At 43.2% G+C, this 23760-nt stretch overlaps 1 protein-coding gene across 1 annotated transcript in view; it reads right to left on the bottom strand.

The window, feature by feature from the left end:
- Positions 1-18561: 18561 nt before the first annotated feature.
- LOC134612791 (cyclin-dependent kinase 4 inhibitor B-like) overlaps positions 18562-23760 on the bottom strand; it is a 38550-nt gene continuing 33351 nt past the window's right edge. The window contains exons 2-3 of the mRNA XM_063457236.1: positions 20287-20417; positions 18562-19111 (exon numbers count right to left, since the gene is read on the bottom strand). Coding sequence (XP_063313306.1) covers positions 18860-19111; positions 20287-20412 — 378 coding nt within the window. The 5' untranslated portion in view covers positions 20413-20417 and the 3' untranslated portion in view covers positions 18562-18859. The remainder of the gene's footprint in view (positions 19112-20286; positions 20418-23760) is intronic.

The following is a 23760-nucleotide window of genomic DNA, read 5'->3' as shown; positions in this document are numbered from 1 at the left end:
GCGGTGGGTGGGGGCCCTACAGTAAAATAAGGGGGGACCTAATGTCCTCCCCCCTGGTCACCACCCCTGAGCGGTGGGTGGGGGCCCTACAGTAAAATAAGGGGGGGGACCTAATGTCCTCCCCCCTGGTCCCCACCCCTGAGCAGTGGGTGGGGGCCCTAAATACTAAAAAGGGGGGATGACCTAATGTCCTCCCCCCGGGCCCCCACCCCTGAGCGGCGGGTGGGGGCCCTAAATCAGAATAGGGGGGGACCTAATGTCCTCCCCCCTGGCCCCCACCCCTCTGATTGGTGGATTAAGTAACCAATCAGAGTGTTATGAGTCAAATTAAACAGCGTGGGAAAATTCCAAAGAACTTTCCCACGCTGTGTAAAATGACACAAAGCACTTTGATTGGTGGATTTCAAACCAACCAATCAGAGTGCAGTGACAGGTAAATGTAGAGACTTACCTGTCAGTCTCTTCATTTACCTGTCAGAGCACTCTGATTGGATGGCTTAAACCCACCAATCAGAGTGCTCTGAGCCTAATTGCAGGGCGGGGCAAGGCTTTATAAGCCTTCCCCCGCCCTGCAGAGCTCAGTCTGCGCGGAGCCCTCCATGGGTGAAGATGGATTTTTTTTTTTGCGCTCGTTTTTTTTTCTTTCTTTTTTTTTTTTAATTGCGTCGGTTATTATGGTTTTTTATTTGGCTTTTTGGGGGCTGAAAAAAGAAGATTTTAAAAGAAAGAAAACATCCAATGGTAAGTTTTTTTTATTTTTCTTTACAGGTTCTTAGTTAAAGGTCCCCCCCTCATTATTTTTAGGGTGAGGGGGGTAGGTAGGGGGATACTTTTTTTGGGGGGGGAGGGGGTGACTAGGGGTTTGGGGACCCCTAGTCACCTGGGGGGACATTTTTTTTAGGGCCCCCACCCACCGCTTAGGGGTGGGGGCCGGGGGAGGACAATAGGCCCCCCCTATTGGTATTTTGGGCCCCCACATGCCGCTCAGGGGTGGGGGCCAGGGGGGAGGACATTAGGTCCCCCCTTATTAGTATTTAGAGCCCCCCACCCGCCGCTCAGGGGTGGGGGCCAGGGGGGAGGACCTTAGGTCCCCCCCCTTTTTAGTATTGCGTGCCCCCACCCGCCGCTTAGGGGTGGGGGCCAGGGGGGAGGACATTAGGTCCCTCCCCCCTTATTAGTATTTAGGGCCCCCACGCACCGCTCAGGGGTGGGGGCCAGGGGGGAGGACATTAGGTCCCCCCCTTATTCATGTTTAGGGACCCCATCCACCGCTCAGGGGTGGGGGCCAGGGGGGAGGACATTAGGTCCCCCCCCATTTGTATTTAGGGCCCCCACCCGTCGCTCAGGGGTGGGGGCCAGGGGGGAGGACATTAGATGTCACCCCTCCTTGTTCTTGTTAAGGGCCCCCACCGCCGCTCAGGGGTGGGGGCCGGTGGGGAGGACAATAGGTCCTCTCCGCTTTTTTTTACTTTAGGGCCCCCACCCGCTCAGGGAGGGGGGACCCTTTTTTATTTTTATTTTTAACAGTGAGCAGCCACAGGCTGTGGGAATTAGGGAGTTATCTACCAAGCGGCTGCAACAAAAGTCCCGAAAAGTCCGGAAATGCGGGAGGGATAATGTATAATAAACAGTTTACTGGCTATGGGGGGATAATGTATAATAAACACAGGTTACTGGCTATGGGGAAGATAATGTATAATAAACACAGGTTACTGGCTATGGGGGGATAATGTATAATAAACACAGGTTACTGGTTGTGGGGGGGTAATGTATAATAAACACAGGTTACTGGTTGTGGGGGGATAATGTATAATAAACAGAGGTTACTGGCTATGGGGGAGATAATGTATAATAAGCACAGGTTACTGGCTATGGGGGGGATAATGTATAATAAACACAGGTTACTGGCTATGGGGGGATAATGTATAATAAACACAGGTTACTGGTTGTGGGGTCTAATGTATAATAAACACAGGTTACTGGCTATGGGGGAGACAATGTATAATAAGCACAGGTTACTGGCTATGGGGTGATAATGTATAATAAACACAGGTTACTGGCTACGGGAGGATAATGTATAATAAACACAGGTTATTGGCTATGGGAGGATAATGTATAATAAACACAGGTTACTGGCTATGGGGGGATAATGTATAATAAACACAGGTTACTGGCTATGGGAGGATAATGTATAATAAACATAGGTTACTGGCTATGGGGGGATAATGTATAATAAACACAGGTTACTGGCTATGGGGGGATAATGTATAATAAACACAGGTTACTGGCTATGGGGGGATAATGTATAATAAACACAGGTTACTGGCTATGGGGGGATAATGTATAATAAACACAGGTTACTGGCTATGGGGGGATATGTATAATAAACACAGGTTACTGGCTATGGAGGATAATGTATAATAAACACAAAAAAAAAAAAGAATGCAGCTTCAGAATTAATCTAAATTGTATGCTGTCCAGGAGGTGGGAGGATCTGGGAGGAAGGGTCTGCTGTTGATTGGCTGGAATGTGTCTGCTGACTGTGAGAACAGGGTCAAAGTTTACTCAATGATGACGAATAGGGGGCGGACCGAATATCGCATATGTTCGCCATCCGTGGCGAACGCGAACACGCTATGTTCGCCAGGCACTATTCGCCAGCGAACCATTCGGGACATCACTATTGACCACCCAGTAGCTGCGATTAACCGCAGCTTAATTGATTGTACTGGGTGGTCGCGGTTACACATAGCCGCCACCCGGTGGCGGTGTTATGGAGCTCCCCGGATGGCCAGCAGTGCTCAGCCCAGAATCAGAGCACTAAAAGCAGATACTTTTATGTGCAGGCACTGCTGAGCCTCCAGCCTTCCCTTCTTCTATTTTGGTTGTTTAAACGAACGCTGGATTGACTTTACTTAAGTGAATGTTTTAACCCAGATAGCTATACCATGGAGCCTATTTGTGTAATTAAAAGCTTTGGCTCCATGGCAATTGAACTGTATGTGCGTGATCTGAGCGCTATTCGGTAGTTATGTGCGCTCAGATCTAAGCTATCTGGGGATATGTGACATGTATGGGGTTGGTGTAGTAAATGTAGTATTATATGTTTTAATGTATTTTACTGTCTCTGTGACCCCACGTGTATAATGGCGATTTGCCTCTGTCCTGGGAGATAATTGGATTACTTCCCAATTATCTCCCGGATAGAGGGAGGGAAATTAGGATGCATTGTGGGGATGTTTTACTTCTGTGTGTCTGAATGTTATTACATGTCTGTCTGTGTTACAGTCTTCCATCTGGTCCCTTAGGGGAGTGTCCACCAGGTGGGAGACCTGCATAAATACCGGGCAGGTAGCCCTCAATAAACCAGAATCCTGTTTTACCCTCAATACGGAGCTTGGTCTCGTGATTGAGGGGATTTACTGTACGCGGTTAGAGACTGATTGCTGGGAATGTAAGCCGCTTGGATGCTGTGTGTGTTCGTCTGTTAGCAGCTATTCGTAAGATTACCGTTCGGGAGTTTGGAGTACTACTGGGTATACTGTTCGGGAGTTTGGAGCATTCCCTTCTATCCAGTTCGGGAGTTTGGTGTTTTGCAGTAGCTGTGTCTCTGGAAGGGAAGATCTACTAAACGGCGCTTTAACCCTTTTATGTCCGGGGTGCCGTTACATAGCCCTATAACGCATAACTCCTACTGTAGCCCTATAACGCTAGAAACACTGGTGTTTTTAAACTGAGGACAAAATTTGGAATCTATTTAGCAATTTTTTTCATTCGCTTGTCCTGAAAAAAACAATATATAATTTGTATGGGAACAGTAAATGAGAGAGAGGAAAATTACAGCTAAACACAAACACCAAAAAAGTGTTAAAACAGTCCTGGTGCTTAACGTACAACATGGCCAAAAAAGTCCTTAATGGGTTAATGAATAGACAGGGGGGAAAAAAGAAAACTACATAGGTCAATTACAGAGTTATTCACTAAAGTGAGAATTGTTGGATTCAAAATGAATTAAAAGTTAATTTCAAATGTAAAGTCAAAGTAGCCTAAATTAGAAATTAACTTTGAATTCCCAACAGTTCTCACTTTAGTAAATAACCCTGTAAGAATAAAGAAAGACGGGCTGGAGAGAATCAGTGGCAAAGAGTGAGCAGAGAAATTATGAACACAGAGACTGCAAGCTTTGGAAAAAGAAACAGGAGAAAGATGGGGATAAATGCTGACGAGCGAGAATACACAGATCTAGAAGAATTCTCCATCTCAGCTACAATCTAAGCTCAGCTGTTTTTGCTTAAAGGGACACTCCAGGCACCCAGACCACTTCTGCCCATTGGAGTGGTCTGGGTGCTAACTCCCACTACCCTTAACCCTGCAGCTGTAAATATTGCAGTTTTCATAAATAATTACATTGCAGGGTTAACTCCTCCTCTAGTGGCTGTCTAGTAGACAGCCACTAGAGGGCACTTCCAGGTTTCTGTGCTAGAGCGTCGCTGGACGTCCTCACGCTGTGTGAGGACCTCCAGCGTCGCTCAATTCCCCATAGGAAAGCATTGAAAGCATTTTCAATGCTTACCTATGGAGAGGTCTAATGCGCGCGCATGCGCATTAGGTTTCCCCCACCGGCGGACGTCAGCGGGGGAGGAGCGTGTCAGATGCTTGGTCGGTCCTCCTTCTTCAAATTTGGGGCACTGCGCGGGCAATCTAATGTGCCACCAGATAGGAGTGGTGTGTTTAGTATTATTCTTATCAGTTTAATATCTTTTGCGTCTCCTATCAGTGGACATGTATATGGCAGCCATTTTAGGAACCGCACACCTGGGACCCGAGCAAGGTCACCTCGTTCAACAGGCTACAACATTTGTCCCTGGAAAACTAGCCTGGACATCATGCACAACTTATATGTATATGGCAGCGATTTTTGTAACAGGGATATGGAAGAAGATGCTTGGTCGGTCCTCCTTCTTCAAATTTGGGGCACTGCGCGGGCAATCTAATGTGCCACCAGATAGGAGTGGTGAGTTTAGTAATATTCTTATCAGTTTAATACCTTTCGCGTCTCCTATCAGTGGACGTGTATATGGCAGCGATTTTAGGAACCGCACACCTGGGACCCGAGCAAGGTCACCTCGTTCAACAGGCTACAACATTTGTCCCTGGAAAACTAGCCTGGACATCATGCACAACTTATATGTATATGGCAGCGATTTTTGGAACAGCGAGATGGAAGAAGATGCTTGGTCGGTCCTCCTTCTTCAAATTTGGGGCACTGCGCGGGCAATCTAATGTGCCACCAGATAGGAGTGGTGAGTTTAGTAATATTCTTATCAGTTTAATACCTTTCGCGTCTCCTATCAGTGGACGTGTATATGGCAGCCATTTTAGGAACCGCACACCTGGGACCCGAGCAAGGTCACCTCGTTCAACAGGCTACAACATTTGTCCCTGGAAAACTAGCCTGGACATCATGCACAACTTATATGTATATGGCAGCGATTTTTGGAACAGCGAGATGGAAGAAGATGGTTGGTCGGTCCTCCTTCTTCAAATTTGGGGCACTGCGCGGGCAAAATAATGTGCCAACAGATAGGAGTGGTGTGTTTAGTATTATTCTTATCAGTTTAATATCTTTCGCGTCTCCTATCAGTGGACGTGTATATGGCAGCCATTTTAGGAACCGCACACCTGGGACCCGAGCAAGGTCACCTCGTTCAACAGGCTACAACATTTGTCCCTAGAAAACTAGCCTGGACATCATGCACAACTTATATGTATATGGCAGCGATTTTTGTAACAGGGAGATGGAAGAAGATGGGTCGGTCCTCTTACTTCCAATTTGGGGCACTGCGCGTGCAATCTAATGTGCCACCAGATAGGAGTGGTGTGTTTAGTATTATTCTTATCAGTTTAATACCTTTCGCGTCTCCTATCAGTGGACGTGTATATGGCAGCGATTTTAGGAACCGCACACCTGGGACCCGAGCAAGGTCACCTCGTTCAACAGGCTACAACATTTGTCCCTGGAAAACTAGCCTGGACATCATGCACAACTTATATGTATATGGCAGCGATTTTTGTAACAGGGAGATGGAAGAAGATGCTTGGTCGGTCCTCCTACTTCAAATTTGGGGCACTGCGCGGGCAATCTAATGTGCCACCAGATAGGAGTAGTGTGTTTAGTATTATTCTTATCAGTTTAATACCTTTCTCGTCTCCTATCAGTGGACGTGTATATGGCAGCCATTTTAGGAACCGCATACCTGGGACCCAAGCAAGGTCACCTCGTTCAACAGGCTACAACATTTGTCCCTGGAAAACTAGCCTGGACATCATGCACAACTTATATGTATATGGCAGCGATTTTTGTAACAGGGAGATGGAAGAAGATGCTTGGTCGGTCCTCCTACTTCAAATTTGGGGCACTGCGCAGGCAATCTAATGTGCCACCAGATAGGAGTGGTGTGTTTAGTATTATTCTTATCAGTTTAATACCTTTCGCGTCTCCTATCAGTGGACGTGTATATGGCAGCCATTTTAGGAACCGCACACCTGGGACCCGAGCAAGGTCACCTCGTTCAACAGGCTACAACATTTGTCCCTGGAAAACTAGCCTGGACATCATGCACAACTTATATGTATATGGCAGCTATTTTTGTAACAGGGAGATGGAAGAAGATGCTTGGTCGGTCCTCCTTCTTCAAATTTGGGGCACTGCGCGGGCAATCTAATGTGCCACCAGATAGGAGTGGTGTGTTTAGTATTATTCTTATCAGTTTAATACCTTTCGCGTCCCTATCAGTGGACGTGTATATGGCAGCGATTTTAGGAACCGCACACCTGGGACCCGAGCAAGGTCACCTCGTTCAACAGGCTACAACATTTGTCCCTGGAAAACTAGCCTGGACATCATGCACAACTTATATGTATATGACAGCGATTTTTGTAACAGGGAGATGGAAGAAGATGCTTGGTCGGTCCTCCTTCTTCAAATTTGGGGCACTGCGCGGGCAATATAATGTGCCACCAGATAGGAGTGGTGTGTTTAGTATTATTCTCAGGGGTGTTTTATCCGCAAGGCAAACAAGGCATTTGCCTTGGGCGGCATTTTCCAGGGGGCGGCAAAAAACGCCGCCCCCAAATGCCTAGGGCAAATGCCTTGTTAGCCTTGCGGCTAACTGGGCTGCCGGTCGGGCTGATGGGCTGGGCGGGCGGCTGGCGAGGGAGCTCTTCCTCTGAGCGCTCTGCTCAGCTCCCTCGCGCGCCGCAGAGTGAGGCTGGGAACCGGAAGATGACGTCATCTTCCGGCTCCCAGCCTCACTCTGCGGTGCGCGAGGGAGCTGAGCAGAGAGCTCAGAGGAAGAGCTCCCTCGCCAGCCGCCTACCCGCCAGCGCACAGCAGCCACTGGACCACCAGGGAGAAAGACCTCCCCCCAGCATTCCCAAAGGTAAGGAGGCTGGGGGTAGGTTAAATTATATATTATATTATATATGTTATATTATATTATATTATATATTATATTATATATATTATATTATATTATATATATTATATTATATATTATATATATTATATTATATATTATATATATTATATTATATATTATATATATTATATTATATATGTTATATTATATATTATATCTATTATATATGTTATATTATATATTATATCTATTATATATGTTATATTATATTATATATATTATATTATATATAATATATTATTATATATTATATTATTATATATTATATTATATATTATATTATTATATATTATATTATATATTATATTTTATATTATATATATGAGAGTGTGTGTGTCTGCTAGTGAGTGTGTGTGTGTCTGCTAGTGAGTGTGTGTGTGTGTCTGTTAGCTAGTGTATGCGTATCTGTCAGTGAATGTGTGTGTGTGTATTTAGAATGCGGGACGGGGGGGAAGGGTTGGGTGGGGGTGGCGCGGGGGGGTGGGGGAGATGGGTGCCTGAGTTTTGTCCTGCCTAGGGCAGCACAAAACCAGGATACACCACTGATTATTCTTATCAGTTTAATACCTTTTGCGTCTCCTATCAGTGGACGTGTATATGGCAGCCATTTTAGGAACCGCACACCTGGGACCCGAGCAAGGTCACCTCGTTCAACAGGCTACAACATTTGTCCCTGGAAAACTATTATGGACATCATGTACAACTTATATGGATATGGCAGCGATTTTTGTAACAGGGAGATGGAAGAAGATGCTTGGTCGGTCCTTTTACTTCAAATTTGGGGCACTGCGCGTGCAATCTAATGTGCCACCAGATAGGAGTGGTGTGTTTAGTATTATTCTTATCAGTTTAATATCTTTCGCGTCTCCTATCAGTGGACGTGTATATGGCAGCCATTTTAGGAACCGCACACCTGGGACCCGAGCAAGGTCACCTCGTTCAACAGGCTACAACATTTGTCCCTGGAAAACTAGCCTGGTGGCACATTAGACAGGGAGATGGAAGAAGATGCTTGGTCGGTCCTCTTACTTCAAATTTGGGGCACTGCGCGTGCAATCTAATGTGCCACCAGATAGGAGTGGTGTGTTTAGTATTATTCTTATCAGTTTAATAATACCTGTTGTGTCTCCTATCAGTGGACGTGTATATGGCAGCGATTTTAGGAACTGCACACCTGGGAGGCATGGCATAAGGATTTGAGTACAGCCTTCTCAGAAGAACAATGGAACCAAGCCTTCATAGCCCATAAAGGTAGATCCAGATGCGCATCCCACCTAGAGCTAATGCGCAAGATACAATATAGGTGGTACTTGGTACCGACTAGACTAGCGACCATATATCCCAACACCTCGAGACTTTGCTGGAGATGTTTAATAGAGTAGGGCACAATGCTCCACATCTGGTGGGCCTGCTCGGCCATCAGAGGATACTGGAAGGCAGTTGAGGGGGTGATACAAGGGGCACTTGTCACGAGAACCAACCTGAGACCAGAAAGTGCCCTACCCTTCATCTCGATTGACCCATTCCCAAAAGCACATGCCGACCTAACATATCATATTTTGATTGCTGCCAACTTATTAATAGCCAGAGGGTGGAAACAACAACAGCCACCGGAGAGATCTAGCCTTCTCCAACAGATCTCCCTAAACCTAGCATATGAAACAAAAACCTGCCAGCGGCTACACCCCCCACACCACATAGTGGAAGCCAGGAACATATGGGAGGCGTATCTGAGGAAGGAGGAGGAGGGGGTCGTGTTAGAACAATAACATATCACATATATATATATATATATATATACACGAAGGATGAATAGTACCACTCCTAAGACCTAACTGCTCTGACGCAGAGAGACAACGACTCCAAACACCATGGTACAACAGCCAACATTGAGGTATACCAAGCTGAGGTTAAACAATCTACAGGGCATAACGGAACAAACACCCACATTGTACATAGTTAAGTAGTTAGATAAGGGAATAGACCTGGTGACCGCACACAGCGTGCTAACTAAGAAGGAGACAAAGGGAGATGAGGGGCTTCCGACGTCTATTTCCCCCGTTCTTCTTCCCCTACCGTAGCCTGTCCCCAGGTTTCCCCCTTCCCATACACCGGATCAAACCCAGGTTTAGGAGAGAAAGACAACCATGACATGAAACTAGACCAAAGGCACAAGGGCAGCGGAAAAACTCCCACGAGAATGAATAACCAGTTTGCTCTTGAATGTATAAGATGTGAATAAGATCGATGTACCTTAACCGCTTACCCTCCCTTTTTTCCTTTCTGTATCCCGAACAAGTTCTCTGATAAAATAAACATTGTCAGATTCAAGTTCTTGTGCCCCACAGTTCAAATTAACATTCAAATGACAATTCATGACAGATCACACAAGTGAATAGCCCTGCCAACGTCGTCTCATAATTTTTTTGTTTTCTAAGAAGAAATAGAAATGCAAGAGCAGAATAGAGACTGTTCCCCGTCCTCAGAGACCATGATACACACTGACACAGAGCAGAATAGGGACTGTTCCCCCTACATAGGGTCACTATGTGCCTTTTTTTTGGTTTGGTTTTTGAAGCCACAGTGCAGCACCAGATGGCCTAAAAATTAGGCATGTACACATGCCTGAAAAATTTGGTATTGTTGCAGCCGCTGCTGTAGCAGCGGCCAGAAAAATTGATGTTTGTTTCACAGGCAGAAATTGCCCTAAAACATGTCGGCTTGAACCCTAGTTGGTGGCGGATAAGTCAAGCAAGTCAACCGGCATTCAGAGCTAAAATACAGCAGCGTGTGGACCATTTTTAGCCCAATGCAGCTCATCTCATCAGGCCTTTTTTAATCGAATGTATCGCCCAGTGTCAGTCCCTTCGGGATCCATCCCTCATTCATCTTAATAAAGGTTAGGTAATCTAGACTTTTTTGACCTAGGCGACTTCTCTTCTCAGTGACAATACCTCCTGCTGCACTGAAGGTCCTTTCTGACAGGACACTTGAAGCGGGGCAGGCCAGAAGTTCTATCGCAAATTGGGATAGCTCAGGCCACAGGTCAAGCCTGCATACCCAGTAGTCAAGGGGTTCATCGCTCCTCAGAGTGTCGATATCTGCAGTTAAGGCGAGGTAGTCTGCTACCTGTCGGTCGAGTCGCTCTCTGAGGGTGGATCCCGAAGGGCTGTTGCGATGCGTAGGACTTAAAAAGGTCTGCATGTCCTCCATCAACAACACGTCTTTAAAGCGTCCTGTCCTTGCCGGCGTGGTCGTGGGAGGAGGAGGAGGATGACTTCCACCTCTCCCCCTGTTAGATTCCCGTTGTGCTGTGACATCGCCCTTATACGCTGTGTAAAGCATACGTTTGAATTAATTTTGCAAATGCTGCATCCTTTCCGACTTGTTGTAATTCGGTAACATTTCCGCCACTTTCTGCTTATACCGGGGGTCTAGTAGTGTGGACACCCAGTACAGGTCATTCTCCTTCAGCCTTTTTATACGAGGGTCCCTCAACAGGCACGACAGCATGAAAGACCCCATTTGCACAAGGTTGGATGCCGAGCTACTCATTTCCCATTCCTCCTCCTCACTGATGTCAATGAAGGTATGTTCTTCCCCCCAGCCACGTACAACACCACGGGTACCAGATAGGTGACAACGAGCACCCTGGGATGCCTGTTGTGGTTGGTCTTCCTCCTCCTCCTCCTCAAAGCCACATTCCTCCTCTGACTCCTCTTCCTCACAATCCTCTTCCAGCATTGCCGCAGGTCCAGCAAGCGATGCTGATAAGGCTGTTTCTGGTGGTGATGGTGACCACAACTCTTCCTCTTCACGCTCATCTACGGCCTGATCCAGCACTCTTCGCAGGGCACGCTCCAGGAAGAAAACAAATGGTATGATGTCGCTGATGGTGCCTTCGGTGCGACTGACTAGGTTTGTCACCTCCTCAAAAGGACGCATGAGCCTACAGGCATTGCGCATGAGCGTCCAGTAACGTGGCAAAAAAAATCCCAGCTCCTCAGAGGCTGTCCTAGCACCCCGGTCATACAAATATTCATTAACAGCTTTTTCTTGTTGGAGTAGGCGGTCGAACATTAGGAGTGTTGAATTCCAACGTGTCGGGCTGTCGCAAATCAAGCGCCTCACTGGCATGTTGTTTCGCCGCTGGATATCGGCAAAGTGGGCCATGGCCGTGTAGGAACGCCTGAAATGGCCACACACCTTCCTGGCCTGCTTCAGGACGTCCTGTAAGCCTGTGTACTTATGCACAAAGCGTTGTACGATCAGATTACACACATGTGCCATGCACGGCACATGTGTCAACTTGCCCAACTTCAATGCCGCTAACAAATTTGTTCCGTTGTCACAAACTACTTTGCCAATATCCAGTTGCTGCGGAGTCAGCCACTTTTCCACCTGTGCGTTCAGGGCGGACAGGAGTGCTTGTCCGGTGTGACTCTCTGCTTTCAAGCAAGTCAAACCCAAGACGGCGTGACACTGCCGTATCCAGGATGTGGAATAGTACCTGGGGAGCTGGGTGGGTGCCGTTTATGTGGAGCAAGACGCAGCAGCAGAAGTGGACTCAGCCGAGAAGGTTATGGAAGAGGATGGAGTAGGAGGAGTAGAGGAGGTGGCAGCAGGACTGCCTGCAAGTCATGGCGGTGTCACCAACTCCTCTGAAGAGCCATGCATTCCATGCTTGGCAGCAGTCAGCAGGTTTACCCAATGCGCAGTGTAGGTGATACACTGGAAACCTTTTTTCTTTGTAAAAGCACGCTATAGAGACACCAGATATGAGTGGCAATGTGCACTGGCACAGGTCTGCAGAGCACACGCTGAAGGCCTGACACACCCGCTTTAATTACACTGACTGCTATTAGCTTACACTGGAAACCTTTTTTTCTTTGTAAAAGCATGCTACAGAGACACCAGATATGAGTGGCAATGTGCACTGGCACAGGTCTGCAGAGCACAGGCTGTAGGCCTGACACACCCGCTTGAAGACAAGTAACTGCTATTCAATCTAGAACAGTGAAAAAAGTTTTTTGGTTTTAAATGCACGCTACAGAGACACCAGATATGAGTGGCAATGTGCACTGGCACAGTTCTGCAGAGCACACGCTGTAGGCCTGACACACCCGCTTTAAGGACACTGACTGCTATTTGCTTACACTGGAAACCTTTTTTTCTTTGTAAAAGCACGCTATAGAGACACCAGATATGAGTGGCAATGTGCACTGGCACAGTTCTGCAGAGCACACGCTGAAGGCCTGACACACCCGCTTTAAGGACACTGACTGCTATTAGCTTACACTGGAAACCTTTTTTCTTTGTAAAAGCACGCTATAGAGACACCAGATATGAGTGGCAACTGTCAAAGTACACAGGCAGGGGTCTGCAGAGAACACGCTGAAGGAGGCCTGACACCCAGACGCTTGCAGACAACTAACTGCTCTTCAATCTATTACAGTGAAATGTTTTTATTTTTTTTTAAATGTAAAGCTTAAGCCATTGTGACAACAGATATGAGTGGTGGCACTGTGCAAATGGGCACAGCATCCGCTGAGCCTGACACAGAAGCTGGCAGACAACTAAATGCTCTTCAATCTATTACAGTGAAAAAAACATTTATTTTTTTAAATGTAAAGCTTAAGCTATTGTGACAACAGATATGAGTGGTGGCACTGTACAAATGGGCACAGCAGCCACTGAGCCTGACACAGAAGCTGGCAGGCAGGCAACTGCAATTACATTACACAGAAAAAAAAAAAAAGCAGACTGATGTTCTAGCCCTAAAAAGGGCTTTTTGGGGTGCTGTTCTTACAGCAGAGATCAGATGAGTCCTTCAGGACTGTAGTGGACACTGAATACCCTAGCCTAGCTATCAATTTCCCTATCTAATCAGCAGCAGCTACCCTTTCCCTCCTCTCACTAAGCATGCAGCTTTAGAATGAATCTAAAATGGATGCTGGGAGGGAGGTGGGAGGTGGGAGGGTGTGGAAGGGAGGGTCTGCTGCTGATTTGCTGGAATGTTTCTGCCGCGCATGTGTTCGCCCGCGGCGGCGAACACGAACACGCTATGTTCGCCAGGAACTATTCACCGGCGAACAGTTCGGTACATCACTATCTCGAACCTTCAACATGATCAAACAACTCAGTGATGAGAGGGATAGGATAAGCGTTTTGAACCGTTATATTGTTCAGACCCCTGTAGTCTATACATGGCCTCAAATCACCCTCTTTCTTGGCAACGAAAAAGAAACCAGCACAAGCAGGAGAGGAGGACCTTCTGATAAAACCTTTACTTAAGAATTCCCGTATGTACTCCTCCATAACCTGATTTTCTTTCTCAGAATGCAGGTAGACCTTACCCCTAGGGGGCATAGTACCTGGTAACAGGTTTATGGCACAATCATAATCACGGTGTGGAGGTAGCTTATCAGCCTCCCTTTTTTCAAAAATCAATGCGAGGTCTGCATACACAGAAGGGACAGAAACAGAAAGCGGTTTAGCAGTGGGCACATTAAGTAGACAAACAGAACGCACACGGGCCATACAGTCTCGTTGACAAGATTCCCCCTGGGAGAGTATATCTAAACAACCCCAATCAAGTACTGGGTTGTGTTTAACTAACCAGGGAAAACCCAGAACGATGGAAGCTGTAGGGGAGTCAATTATTTGGAAGGTTAACCTTTCCCTGTGCAAGGCACCCACGGTCATAACAATTTCTTGGGTTTTATGGGTCACCAGGGTTTTTTTAAGTGGTCTACCATCTATGGCCTTAACGGCCAAGGGTGTGGCCTTTTGGATCAGAGTCAAGGCTGCGGTTTTAGCAAAATTCTCATTCATAAGGTTTTCTGCAGCACCTGAATCGATCAAGGCTTTGGTTGTTATAGTGGTTTGATTGACCAAAAGAATAACCGTAATAAACGGTCTAGAGATGGACACATAAGGGGAAAAGGTCATAACACCCGAGGCCGACCCCTCTCTAGGCCTTAGGTGCTGACGTTTCCCTGCAGATTAGGCAGGTTCTTCGGAGATGCCCCCTCTTTCCACAATAAAGGCATAACCCCTCCTTCTGCGATATGCTCTTTCAGCTTCAGTTAACCCTATAGCACCCAATTGCATGGGTTCGGGAGATGGTTGATTAGGAGGAGGTAATGCTAGTAATGCTGTACTTGGTAAAGCAGGTAGCACCTGTGTATTCATCCGTCTTTGACTACGCCTCTCTCTAATACGGTTGTTAATAAGAATGATATAATCTATTACATCATCCAGAAGAACAGGCAATTCCCTGGATGCTATCTCATCTAGTATGTAAGCGGCCAAACCCTCCTGAAAGGCTGTTACGAGGGCGTCGTTATTCCAAACGACTTCAGCTGCAAGAGTGCGGAATTCAATAGTATAATCCGCTACTGATCTATTTCCTTGTCGGACCCTAAGCAGAGCTTTGCCAGCAGAAGCAACCCTACCGGGTTGATCAAATGTGCGTTTGAAAACTGTCAAAAAGTCTGCAAAGGACATTGGGGATGTATTCTCCCACATGGGATTAGCCCATGCTAAAGCTTTCCCGGACAAGTTGTTAATTAAAAAAACAATTTCTATCAGTGGGGTAGGAACGAGGATTCATCACCAAATGAATATCAATTTGGTTGAGGAAACCACGACACAATGCTGGATCACCGCTATAGCGCTGTGGAGGTGTCATGTGAAACACGTGAGCAGGAATGGGTACTGGATCGGGAATGGGTTCTGGCACAGCAGCAACAGCTTCTTGAACGGCAGGTTGCAAGTGGGCCGTACGAGCCAGTATGGTTTGTAAAGCCTGGGCAAACTGATCCATACGGTGGTCTAAACCATCCATTCTAGCCTCATGATTCACTAACAGCTGTGGAATGTCAGCGGGTTCCATGGTGGCCCTGTTGTAATGTCACGACTCGGGAACCTAACACGCTAACAGGTCACAGAAAGTAAAGGGTGCAATACCGATCCTTAGAATGGCCGGGTTAAGCACACTAAGAATAGTCAGGAGACAAGCCAAGTAAAGGGAGCCAGAAAACAGGAAAATCGGAATAACAAGCCAAATAATCGGTAACCAGAGAGAAACACGAGCACACTGCAATAGAGGTATCACAAGACCACAACAGGGCACTGAGAGACAGGAAAGGTAAGTATATAAATCCTGTGGTTAATTCTGATTGGATAGCTTCCAATCAGAATTAACAATCACACGTGGGAGATATTTACACCTCCCACTGTGATTATGGTACTGTGGCTTTAACGCCGGGTCACGTGACTGGCCCCGGCATTCGTATAAACGTGCGGGCTCCCAGTGTGCAGCGTTATACATGCTGCCGCTGGGAGGCGAGGAGGAGGACATGAGCGGTGCATGGAGCTGTGAGGACGCCGCTCGCTGACAGGTAGGGGAAGGGGAAACCTGGCGAAGGACTGAGGCGAAGGACTGAGGGTGAGTGCTGCAAGTGGATTGCAGCCTCCCCTTACAGCCGCCCACAGTGCCCTGACACAGAGTGCTCTGTGTCATTTTACACAGCGTGGGAAAATTCCAAAGAACTTTCCCACACTGTGTAAAATAATAATAACAAAGTATTTAACCAGGAAAGGTACATTCAGATGACACAGAGCACTCTGATTGGTGGATTTCAAGCCAACCAATCAGAGTGCTGTGACAGGTAAATGTAGAGACTTACCTGTCAGTCTCTTCATTTACCTGTCAGAGCACTATGATTGGATGGCTTAAACCCAGCAATCAGAGTGCTCTGAGCCTAATTGCAGGGCGGGCAAGGCTTTATAAGTCAGTCGGAGCCCTCCATGGGTGAAGAAGGATTATTTTAATTTTTGCACTCGTTTTTTGGTTGTTTTTTTTTTTAAACTGCATCGGTTATTGTGTATTTTTATTTGGCCTTTTTTGGGGCTGAAAAAAGAAGATTTTAGAAGAAAGAAGACATCAAATGGTAAGTCTATTTTTTTTTACAGATATTTAGACAAGGGTCCCCCCTCATTATTTTTAGGATGAGGGGGGTAGGTAGGGGTCATTTTTTTGCGGGGAGGAGGGTTACTAGGGGTTTGGGGACCCCTAGTCACCTGGGGGGGATTTTTATTTATGACCCCCACCACTGCTCAGGGGTGGGGCCCGGGGGGGAGGACATTAGGTCCCCCCCCTTATTGTTATTTAGGGCCCCCACCCACCGCTCAGGGGTGGGGCCGGGGTGAGAACAGTAGGTCCCCCCTTCAAATTCTTATTTATGGCCCCCACCCACCGTGCAGGGGTGGGGGCCAGGGGGGAGGACAGTAGGTCCCCCCTCCACATTCTTATTTAGAGCCCCCACCCGTCGCACAGGGGTGGGGGCAATAGGTTTTTTTTTTGTTTTTTTTACAGTGAGTAGTCACTGGCTTCTCACTGTTTACTAGACACGCCCCTACTCGCGGTATAGCGAGTAGGGGCTGAATTTACTAATACTAAGTAATCTTTACTTATTATTAGTAAATGTGGCTGAATGACCAATTTAGGTATTTCAGCCTTTTGGTAGATAGCTCCCTAATACCGTGTGAATTAGGGAGTTATCTACTAAGCGGCTGCTTATTTTATGTTATTTTTCAGTGATTTCCCTATCCACATTTGTTTGCAGGGCACTTGTCCTACTCTTACCCCCATTTTACTTCCTTTTGCAGCCCTCTAGCACTTTCCAAGTTTTTTAGAGCCAATTTTGTGGCCAAAAGTTCGGGTCCCCATTGACTTCAATGGGGTTCGGGTTCAAGTTCGGGGTCAAGTTCGAGCCCGAACATCCCCGAACATCCAGGTGTCCACTCAACTCTAGTTAGGGGGCGTAAGACGCATACAGGGACTGGGGAAAGGTAATATGTATTATACACAAAAGGGACTTGGGAGATCATAAGAGAAAAACCAAGGGGGTGTAAGACATACAAAGGAGAAGAGGGAGGCGTAAAAAGACACAGGTTAAGATGCTTTGGGTGGGGTGTGGGTTGCAAAACCTTCACCTATGTAAGCAAAAATCCTTGCACCAGCCCTGCCCCAATGTTAGGTCCAGGCAACCTTCTCTAGTATAGTCTCTGTTGTAGACTACATCTCCCATAATGTTGACAAACCAACAAGGAAGATGTAGTCCATGATTTCAGGAGTGTTGAACATTGCCTACTACTTGCTTTATGTAATATTAATGGGCCACCGGATAGACCCCTATTCCTTATTTAAGTGAAATCGAGTCCTGAGAAGGGAGAATGATTATTCATTACCTGAACCTCTGCAAGTTAACACTTTACACAGGATCAAGGTAAAAGAGGGAACATGCCAGAACATGGTGAAGATATTTGCAATCAAGTCTCATGCACTATATTAACTGCTTAGTTTAATTGCTTTGGAGTATTCAGATATATTATCTTCCAGAGTACCTGGTGGTGAAAATGGAATATGCCTCTACTAACCCAGGTGTGGTACCATATAGAGAGTATTAAACAAAAAGTACAGTCTTAGTATCTTCACTTTCCACACCCTGTATGGTGCATTAACCCTAATTACAGTAAATCAAACAAAATTTACATGCGTTCAGACTAGGACAATGAATTTGGCATAGATGTGGGTTTCCTCCAAAAAAAGTATACTGTATTTTTGCCTTTATATAACAGAAACTGTGCATCCGCAGACTTAACAGCATCCTATCCATATACAAAGTATTCATTCCATATACGAAGTATCAATTGCAGATACACTACATTCATTCCAGACAAAATGTATCCATTCTAGATGCAAACATCCACGGCCGATAAAAAGTATCTATTCCAGATTTAGATTTAAAAGAAATTTAGTGCTGCTAGCCATGTTTTCTTCATTTTAAATTTTTTTTTTTATTATTACTATTTATGTATTTTGTTATATGTAGTTAGGAAAGTGAACTAGGAAAAATGATACAGAAGAGAAAATGGAAAAGGAGGAAACAAGTCCATCCACAACAAAATGTACAAGAATATAGGAAATTTTTAAAATGCATGAAATATAGTCAATAAACTTTGAACAATAAATGCGTTTATAACACTACATACATTGTTAAACAGTGTCAAATCTAATGAAGAGAGTCTGTTGATTAAAAGAAACATTGCATTTGTCTTCATCTTCGAAAAACAAAGCTGGTAGACACTGTAATGTGAGGAGCATATTGCAGCTGGCCAAAGTACAGTGAGACAAGGTAGGATCAGTCAGAAATGTTCAATTAGAAATGAGGAAACTATTTGAAGGAGAGGTACAATAAAGCGTTACTAATTTATTAATGGTCAGCGCTCACATAGCCTGGATTGAATAAAGTCATAATAAAGCGCATTTTTTTGTTTTTTGAAGATGTGCTGCGTCTGGATGAGATAAATCAGACTAAGCCTAGCTCTGACAGACTGTCCATCATCTGTGGGCTGACCAGGTCCACTGGGCACCTCCCCCAGTTGTCTAGTGGTCGGTGCAGGTACGCTCCCCCGCGGAGCAACACTAGCAGTGTATCCAGAAAGCCAGAGCCGGCTGCATCGTGGGCTGGAGTCATTCCTGTGGATGGGTCCGCGATATTTGGGTCAGCAAAATAATCAATCAGGAGTTGTGCCATCTGAGAACTTCCCATCATCATCACCTGCCGGTACATGTATAGAAATAATAAGGGCAGTGTATTAAAATGTAATAGAAAATAATTTAATGTTACTCTAAAATAGTTATTTACTGTTCTCTAGAATACGTGTACTTCACCATATTTATTCTTTGTTGGGAACATGCGATCACCTTATTTGGGATCAGTTCTATTAATCCGCATCATTATGCGATACCACTTTTCTTGCTAAAAACATTTCTTGGGGGCAATATCATGGAGTGCTGTCACTTTTACGGATGGATAGATAGATAGATAGATAGATAGATAGATAGATAGATAGATAGATAGATAGATAGATCAAAATAACTGTAATGAAAATACAGCTAACTTGATTTTTTTTCCCACCCAATTTGTCTTTTTTGGCTGCGAAATTCACTATTTTTGAATTCCAGATTTTTCATGAATTATAATAGAAACAAGATTTTTTTATGTTGTCACTTAATTAAACGTTCAGTTCAGTGTTTGGATCAAATAATTGTGTTTAATTTCAATTGCCTATTCTGGTTTAATGAGTATAACCCCCAGACTTCTCCCCCTATATTTCCACTTTCTGCGTTTGTATTTATATTTAAAGGGAACATGCAGGGATACTTACCAAAGTTAGAATAAAGGGAATTTCACATTTAAGACCAGAGTCACCGAAATAAAAGCACGGCGACTATAGTGAATAATCCTTCTAAAAGCTCAGTTCATTTTTAAGATATCATAATTAATTTGCGTTTAATTTGAATTGCCCATTCTTGTGTTAATTACACTTTATCTAAAATGTGTAAACAAGTAAAGTAAAGTAGTAGTAGTAAAATGTGAATATATATGTTTCCCTTTCCAATTTAATTCGGTAATTGTAATACTGGTACCAGTCATTTGTGACGCAATAAATAATAAATTCATAGCAAATTCGTTCATAAAATACATTTCTAAAAAAAAACACAAGTCATCCTGGGAAAATCTTAGGTAGCTTTGCTTATGTCTGTTGTCAGCTCATGAAAAAAATAAATAAATCGCTGTTTAGTGAATAAGCCCCGCATTCAATCCCCCACCCCCTCATTCAACTTTTGTGTGTAAAATATATTAAAGTAGGTAAGGGAATAAAGGCATCACAGAATATATATATATATATATTAATTGGGTAACATCGTTCCTTCCCTGCACCCACAAACCTGTATGGGGCACCTTCCAAAGGAGTTTTTGACATTGGGATCCGCACCCTCTTGTAACATGGTTCTTGCTAGCTGCAGGTCCCCTCTGGCTGCTGCACTCGATAACTGGTCAGCAATTGTAGCCATGATATCTGTTAATAAATATAAATGAAACATGTACATCTATATGGGTGGGTAGACACGCCCCTTCCCTCATGTGATTAGACGGCAGCCAATGACTGCAGACGTGCTGTGCAATGCTGCAGTGCTGCCATGAGGTCTGTTTTTTTTTTCTTTCTCAAGTCTCCATTAATGTAAGATGCTACAGTTTTCTTTCCTTTATTCTGTTTTTTTTTTCTTCTACAAACCAGGAAATGCCCGCCCATGTACAGCAAGCAAAACTTGGCACCTAGTCATCTGAAAGCGTCCTTACAGCAAAAACATCTGGCATACCAACAAGTACAAACAATTTAATAGAAATGGATTGATTTATTTATTTTAGATCTGCCAGAATTCTTTTTACTTATATATGATGTGTCATACAAACTGCATTAACCCTCTAGCAAACACAACAATTCTGTATTCGACTAGTAGATTTTTTTTTATAAAGTCCATAATGTATACAGTTTAACTAAAATGTACCAATACTTTTAAAATACATTTTTTTTTATTTTTTATTGCACTAACATGGTTATTCGTTAAACAGTGAATTGTTTTGAATTGGGATTGAGTCTTACAAATATAGGACAAAATAGATCATTGAGAAAAACCATTAGTAAGTAGTTCTTATTCCACCTTTGCTACAATGCCTAGTATTTGCATTGTTTCATAAAAAAAAACACCGAACGTTCCATTTTTTGGTTAATTTATATTATATTATGTATATATATATATATATATATATATATAGTCAAATAGAAAAAAGATGCACTCTATGGTCTTTATAATGAAATCACTGGTATTTAATAACATAAATCCGATCGACGTTTCGACCTCTTCAGGTCTTCCTCCATTTGTATATATATCTATATATATATATATATAGATATATATGTGTGTGTGTGTTCCTCATTTAGTATATATATTTAGTGCATGTATATATATATATATATATATATATATATATATATATATATTTATATATATATACATACACACACACACACACACACACTAAATGAGGAACAGGGTATCAAAGAAAGTGATGATATATATATCTTTTTTTTTACACTATCTATCTATCTATCTATATCATAGTGATGACTTGTTTTATTCCACTTAGTCTCTTTCGACTGCTCCACTTTGTCCCATGATACCCTGTTCCCCATTAAGTGTAACTAGTACACGGACCGATTCACCTGAAATTACAGTACATTGTGTTTTTCATGCTCGTTTTTTCTTCGTTTATTGCTTTTTTTTTTTTTTTTTTATGCCCAATCTGTTTAAGAGCCTTAAGTAAGGACCATGCAATAAATGGATAATATAAGAGCACATTCGCAGGCTAATGATGACATTTTAAATTCAAATGCTTCTATATTTATAATTCATTGATAAAAAAAAAAAGATATGGGAAAAGGGCATTATAAAACTTGATACAATATTTAATGTCACTAATCAACGCTATTTACCAAACTTCGGAACGTACCCAATTAAAATCCGAATTACAAGGTTCAGGTTAAAATAGTAAATCTGTGCCTATAGCAGAGTTGATTTTTTTTTAATCGGCTATCTAAGCCATAGTTTCCCCATCTAAATCTTAATGCACTACAACTAAGAGTTTTGTGACTAGCCCCTAGTTAGTTTTGTTTTTGTTCTGAAGTTTTTATTCCATAAACGTCGAATTGTTACGAACTGAAATCCGAACTGAAACATTTCGATTTATAGGCCTTGATTTAAAATTGTTGGATAAGCTTTTCAAGTGGTTTATTAGTTTTTGGATACACGTTTTAAATGATTATTTTCAAACTACTATAAATATATCATATATAAAAAATATACATCAACATATCAACATAAATATAAAAATATTACAACATTAAACTATTTGTCATGATATTATATCGTTTAAGAATATCCAAACATTTAAAATAATACGAAAAAGCGTATTTAAAAAATATTTAATTGAAGCCTTAATAAAATAAATCTTCAACTCACCTTAGATACTTGCCTAAGTATTGCCATTCGAATTGATATTATTATTTTTTTTTATTTTTTATTTTATTTTTTATTATTTACATAGCGCCATCATATTCCGATTAATGAATAACCGAAAGTCCCACATCAGATTTACCCAGCCTAGAGCTGAAATGATTGAGGCTGTGCATAACTCTGCAATCGAAATAAATATTGATAGCAGTGTAACAAATTATTTTACATGATCTACACAGCAACTACTAGAGACTGCAAACAAATGGGAGAGACAATTAATGGATTTATAAACAAAATTGTGAGTTATGTTGAATTGCTATCCAGCCTAAAGTCAGACAGAAATAAACGAAATGCAGAGAAATATTGATGTGAATTAAAATATTATAATAAAATAAAGCAAGGTATTGTATTGGCGCATACAGTGCACTCTTTGTCAGATGCATCAGCTCCCACAGACTAATTAGAAAAATGAGCATATATCCTGCCATTAATCATTGTTACAGACTGGCTTCGTTAGAAACGAAATAATATTTCCTCTGCTGATTTAGTATAGAGGGATTTTCTCTAATTGACACATCCATTGAAATGCACTGTATAGTGCAAAATAGAAATGTTTTGGAGGTTTGTCAAGCTTAGACAGGTGTTATGTTGGGTGCAAACTGCTACTGTGCCCCAGAATTGCATCACTTTTGCCTTGATACATTTACCTAAATTTGTTTTCACCATTTTAAGTGATTCACCAACAAATAATTATCATTGTAAATTAGTGTTGTACAAACCTCCTTCTAAGTAATATGCAAATTATATATCTGTATCCACTACATTCCTAATGGATTTCCAGAAATGACAGATTTTCTTTAAATCAGCAAAGAATAGCTGCTCTATAAAAGTATAATCTAATGTAATTTGGTGATGTCTTTGAATCTACACCATCACGGTATTTTTGTTTTCTTTTCTAGAAAGTAGCATCTCATTTTATTTTCATATTACTCTGGATAGAAATCACAATCATCCTGCCCTTTGTGCTCCTAAATCGTCACATTTCCATAGCAATGCTTTGTTATCACATATCACATTACTCCATATTGTTTCCCCTAATTGTAGTTTCCGTGTCCAATATATCTCCCCCTTTTTATTCACACTGCTCTTATATATATTCCCCCAATGTGGACCAATCGGAGAGTCCCGTGAAAGTCCTACTTGCATGGCTGCCACTTGCATATATATGAGAATGGCTCTATACTCCTCTATACACCGCACTGTCAGTGAATGGGTTAAAATCGCGCATTATTTCCAGTTTTACGTTTGACTACAATAAATACATGTCAATTATAACTGATTGATCAG

This window comes from Pelobates fuscus, chromosome 5 (genome assembly GCF_036172605.1).
Source record: "Pelobates fuscus isolate aPelFus1 chromosome 5, aPelFus1.pri, whole genome shotgun sequence".
Taxonomy (NCBI): Eukaryota; Metazoa; Chordata; class Amphibia; order Anura; family Pelobatidae; genus Pelobates; species Pelobates fuscus.
This window is presented reverse-complemented; position numbering and strand designations above follow the sequence as displayed.